Source organism: Hyposmocoma kahamanoa, unplaced genomic scaffold (assembly GCF_003589595.1).
Source record: "Hyposmocoma kahamanoa isolate Upper Pololo Valley unplaced genomic scaffold, ASM358959v1 93, whole genome shotgun sequence".
NCBI classification, from domain to species: domain Eukaryota; kingdom Metazoa; phylum Arthropoda; class Insecta; order Lepidoptera; family Cosmopterigidae; genus Hyposmocoma; species Hyposmocoma kahamanoa.
The window spans coordinates 4,668,867-4,674,869 of NW_020654810.1; the positions used below are offsets into that span (position 1 = coordinate 4,668,867).

General features: G+C 38.7%; 1 protein-coding gene across 1 annotated transcript; it reads right to left on the reverse strand.

Moving 5' to 3' along the window:
- Nucleotides 1-632: 632 nt before the first annotated feature.
- LOC113237622 (WD repeat-containing protein 78-like) lies at nucleotides 633-3,510 on the reverse strand. The gene has a single exon (XM_026474228.1). The coding sequence runs from the start codon at nucleotides 3,508-3,510 to the stop codon at nucleotides 1,249-1,251; it is 2,262 nt and encodes a 753-aa protein (XP_026330013.1). The 3' UTR covers nucleotides 633-1,248.
- Nucleotides 3,511-6,003: the final 2,493 nt, after the last annotated feature.

A 6,003-nucleotide genomic window follows, 5' to 3' on the forward strand; every position in this document is an offset into this window, starting at 1 on the left:
AAAGCCCGTAGCCCGCTTCGCGGTCGCGCCGTGGGTTTTCGATATTTTAACCGAATCATTCGATTGGATACCGTTTTCGAATCGAAGGGCGCTTTCGAAGCTATTCAGAACATTCGAGTTACATGCTCGATTCCAATTCGGATACGATATCGTTATCCAATAGCGTTTACGGAATTCATCGGTGAAAAATTAAAATCCTTTTAATACATTTTTAAGACTTTAAAGGCCTAACATATATGAATGCATTAATCTTGCATTAAAATCAATAATTAAAAATTTAACAAAATAATTAATACATGTACAGTCAAGAGCACGTCAAGCTTGACACTTTGTACTTTGGACCGTTCTTATCGTAAGCGGCATAGAGTTGGATTTAAATCTTAACTGTCAAGCTTGACTTGCTCTTGACTCTTTACCTAGGGCTTACAACGGTATATACTTCTATATTTAATACATAATAGTGTAATGTCTACATATTTAATGTATGTATTATATGTATGTATACGTACAGGGTCAAGAACAAGCTTGACAGTTAAGATTTAAATCCAACTCTATGCCGCTTACGATAAGAACGGATTGTTTTTTATATTTTGTTGGTTGATTATACGGATAACGGCATATCAGACAACACATTCTTGTTCGAAAATCGCCTCCATTGCAACGGAACAAGATACGTCAATGTGTAGCTTGATGTGCTGGCGTGTGTACATACTACCATTTTATGGAACTGCGAACTTTAAATATATTATGCAAATGAACAGTATCTGAAGTACAGCTGCCTACTCGTTTAATAGTTTTAATTTAACCTTTTTGAGATATTGTCACCTAAAGTTTTATTGTCCTAAAAGAAATATCAATTACGCTGATTTTGATTAACAATAAAACTGAAACCTATTAAGATATAAAAAACCAATTAGAGGTGTTGTAGATCTTGTTTCGCTGATCCCATTTCGCGCGAAGTGTTCATTACGTTAGTTATGATAAGGAGGGCAGATAAGTAGTATACTTCTACTTACTTATACGACGCTTAATACCTTGCCTTAAATTCGAATTATTTATGGTTAAAAATGTAAAAACGCTTTGTACCAGTTTCTAATAGTATTTATATTGTGATTAAATGTAGTTGAAATGTAGTTTAATTTATAAAGTTCATGTGATTAAATATTAATAAATAAATCTAAAACTAACATCAAGTATATTAATTTCCAGTGATGAAAAATTGCTCAAAAGTAAATATGAAAATAAAAATTACTTAGTGTACTTGGCCCTGAACTTTTCAAGCTTTTCAAGTTGCTTTAGTAGCTGTGGTCGGGTGCAAAGAGCTCTTTTGATAGCATCATCCAGCATTTGGTATTGATAGTAAGGCGGTATGGGCGTATCCTCCAAGTGGAAAGTGTGTATCCTCCCTAACGTGTCACCAACAAAAATATTTTCACCAGATTGTGAAAACTCTACGTACGTGAGTGTGACATTTGTTGGGAACAAGTACTCGGTGCAGGGCGCGTGCGTTTTTCTGCGCAAGTCCCATACTGATAAATAGAATCCGTTTACAGATAATAGAATAGTCGCGTTTATTGGACACCAGGCAATGTCGTACACCGCGGAGTTACAGTTCAGGGTCATGATCACTTCGTCCAAGTCTTCGATCCAAATGCGAATCGCGTTGTCCGCACCGCACGTCACGAGCAGCGATGGCATGAATGAGGAGTATTCCATACTATAGACCGGACCCGCGTGTGCTTTAAATACGTCCATGTGTTGGTTCAAGTAGTGAGTAGAGCATTTGTGCACGCAACCCTCGTCCGTGCCTACCAGGTACCAATGACTTACGAAAGGGTGCCATTTCAAACAGAGAGCGGCCGGATTGCGAGTGATTGGCACGTCCACTTTTACGCATTGCTTCGGCGTCTCCAACCCCTTCATCTTACCCTCCACTGTTGATATTCTCATCATCGGTGTACAAATAAAATCGTGCGTTTTCGTGCTCGTGAACTTGTTGATTCTACCGTCTTGCCCGGCAGTCATAACGAACTCGTGGAAACTATCTGTGTGACGCCAACTGGTCACCCAAATGGGTTCAAAGCTCGCGTTCGTGTCGCGCTTGCTTTTCGCTATAACTTTTGTCACGTGGGAAGTGACATCCAAAATAAACACGTCGCCGTTCGCATTTCCACAAGCTAACCAATTGGCGTTATTAGTGGAAAATGCCAGTGATGTGAGCGGGGTTCCAAATCGGTAAAGGCGCTCTGGTACACAGGGATTTTTGGTGCACCATATGCAAACCAAACCGTCCGTATTGTCAGCGTAATTAAATTTTCCGTGAGCAACGGCCAAAATATCTGGATTTTTAGGATTAAAAGCTACACTCATTATAGGTCGATTCTGTGTTTCTCTACATTCCAGTGTCCACAAGGGCTTCATCGTGTAAATGTACACTAAGTCGGACGCCAATGGGTCCATTTTGACTAGACCGCGGAACACTTTCTGTGCATTTGAATAGTCTTTGGCGGCGAGCACGCGTTGTATTAATAAGGCAGCATCAAAAAACTGTGGGTAGGTTCCTAATTCTTCAAACGATTTACTTGCTTTGTGGGTTCTCTTCATAGCGAGTACTCTCTTCTTGCGCAGAGTTTGAGGGGGGAAAGCCTGATAGAGCACCATCTCGTCATCTTCTTCCTCCTCTTTTACCTCCTTCAGCTGTGCGTACGTGTCGAACATATCCCACATGGACGCGAAACATATTTGATTTCTTTTTTTGGGGCGTGTTGCCAGTGTATGCCTCGTCGACGACATCACCGATTTTGTTTGCGTTTCCTCATTTACCATCTTTCTGTTTCGCCCTTTGCCGACAGTTATGTATAGGTAATATTCATTATCTTCCTCCGTAGCTGATCCTTCGGCAGTTCCTTTTTCATAGCAATAAGTAGGCAAATCGTACAAGTACACCGTTTCGGTCTCTTTGAGAGCAATGAACAACTCTGGTGGGTACGACGTTGCGTCAAACATTTTCGGTAAGTAATAGGCGGACGGAGCTTCCTCTACATCTATTTCGACTTGTGGGTGGTCCTCCTCCGTATTGTGTGTGTGATCGATAATTATGTCGTCAAGGTTGATAGTGGTGGCGTATACTTTCATGCCAACTGTGGAGACTGTAGACCTCGATTTTAGTGCGAGCTCACTTTTTATAGGGCGTTTAGTGTCGAATGCGGCGTGGCTAAAATAGTCTTCCATGGTGACGTACTCCGGATTTATAAGGTTATCAGGAGTGACGTCAACGTAGTCGACAATTACGCGATGCGCGAGGCGCTTGCTCATGAAGTTAAACGCATTTAGACGCTGTTTACTGACAGGGCCATCTCCGGTCCCTGATGCTGCGGATATAACGCTGTGGGACTGTATGCTGTGGGATTGTACACTGCCAGTATTTCTCGAAAACGATATTAACGTGTCGCCTTGTTCCGTTTTGGGTAAATCTGCAGTTACTTGGGACTGTGTGTCCTTTTCAGCCATTTCAATGTTTAATTACCCGATTGCTTTCACAATATTATTTATGTTTCATTTAATATTCAACTAATATGAGATTGATGGTAGCAGATTAGATATTAGCATCTATTAGTCTGTGGATATACATATCGTTCGACAATTGCAATAACATGTGTCATTTTGGACATAAACGAAAAGTTCTTAATCAAACTTAAAATAGTTTCTGTTTACAAAAAATAAATTAATTGTCACATGACATATGTGCTTGACATATTTTTAGTGGCCGCCATAAAGGAAATAATAGTAAAAAAACGAAAGTGCCATGGGGTATTCACGTATTATCTAGTGTGGCCAGGAAGAGATCTAGAGATAAGCTCACATTTGGATATTATGTCCTTTGTAAGGTGTTTTAAGTATCTTTTCTTTGTGCAATAATACAACAAGAAATTCTACCCACGTGTAAATAGGAAAGTAATAGCGGCCGAAATCAAACTATTTGGCGATTTTGACTTATTTGAAAAAAAAAAATTTGATTTTATTCTCTTTGCGACAAGCTGAGAGAGGCGCATTAGGAGAGGCCTATGTCAGCAGTAGACTGCGGTAAGCAGATGATGATCATGATTCTATTTAAACTGAATCTTGTGCCGGATTCCCCCGTAACATTTTTTTAAATACCGACCTACACTAGATTACGTTTTTATATTTCAAATAGTATTTATTACACTTGAAGAAATAAACACCTAGGTGCTAACTTCGACGTAATGCAGCAGTATTTCCTCTGATAAAAAATCCCAAACACAATAAGACTGCAGTACTAATTAATATGTTTTAATTTAGTCTAATTTCTATCATTAATTAATAATAAATTTAAGTTAAAAAAAATTCATTCAATAAAATAATTTGTAAAACGTTATGTAGCGTAAATTGGAATGTTTCTTTGCAAAATTTAAAATAAGATATATAATTAATAACTTTTGTAACTATAGTGAAAAAATATGGTGGTTTGCATTAATATTAGACGACTTTACCACCTAGTCAACCGTGACCATGGGACCTGCAAAGGGCCCGAAACGTTGATTTGTTTATATATATATATATATATATATACATATACATACAGACATATGTGTGTGTAATTTAAATCCGGACAAATAGTTTAATTTCCTACAAAGCATGCAGCGAAATTTATACAAAATCTGATTGCGTTCAGTGTGAATTACCTTTTAGATGTTCTTTACGGGAGCATATAGAACGCAGGTAGCACGCGTGGACGTGGTTTGCCAAGCGCACTTCCGCTGCAGACATGGATCCGGTCACTGAGCTCGGCTTGTGTCTTATGCGTATTTATGTTATTTTTATATAACTGTTATGGCAAATGTAATAAGAGAAAATATATTATACGCATATTAAATCGCTAATTGGCGAAACTATCAAAAAAACTGAGTAACATATCTTTTAAAGTAAGTAGGTATTCCGGACAATGAACACATTTTAATTGAAACATATATTTGAGCTAGGCGATTTTTCATACAGACGTAAACTAAGTAAGCTGACTAAACTAAACTATAGTGAAACAAGTTGTAGTAACCGTAGAGCACCTTGTGAAAGAGTGTGTCCAGGGAAGTACTGCCTATTTTTTCCGCCAAGCAGTAATGTTAGCATTACTGTGTTTCAATTTTGAAGGGTAAGAGTGCTGGTGAAATTACAAATGGGACTTGTCAACTTATGTCTCAGGGTGTCGGGTGCAGTGGCAGTGCCCCTCAGATCTTTGAGGTTTAAAGCTCTGAGTGGCACTGCAATTGTTATGAATAGGCGTGAGCTTACCATCAGGCGCATGACTTGTTCGTCCCGTCCCTTGACGTTATAAAAAAAACTTTATATTAAGGCGCAACTCACACTGGCGCAGAGTCGAAGCGTCGCGGTGTAGTTGAAAAACAGGACGCGACGCGACTTTTCGACTCTGCGTCAGTGTGAGTTGAGCCTAAAGGTTATATACAGCTTCTGCGTCTTTGGATGACAAAAAATCCGTGGTAGTGACTAGTTTATCTCTTGCACGTAGTCTCAATTTAAGATGTTTAAATAAATATTGTAAATGTTAAATGTATTCAAATGTATATTTAAAAGAACAACCCCTAGAGTTTCTTGCTCATTTTCTCAGAAGACTTTATCTTACGAATCAATATGATAATTTATTTGAAGTGTAATTTGCTTACATATGAAATAAAAATTATTTGAATTTTGAATTTTTGACACCATTGTTGCAACATTCAACGTTAAACAGAAGCTGTAAGGGTTAATTCTCAATACTCAAATATTCACTATTTGTCAGTATCTAGACATCAGTCAAAAACCATAGAGCTTTGTTGGTGCGGTACATACCTTGCGGCGATATGAGGTTACAGTGAACATTATTCTTGCACTGTTCTACATGAGATCTAGAGTTTATCAACCTCGTGACGCTACCGTTCGGCATCGGACCGTGATGACGCCGGTGGCACGGACCAGCCCTCCCACACTTGC

Coding starts and splice junctions, on each gene's coding strand:
- LOC113237622 (XM_026474228.1), bottom strand. CDS start 3,510: ATGGCTGAAAAGGACACACAGTCCCAAGTAACTGCAGATTTACCCAAA.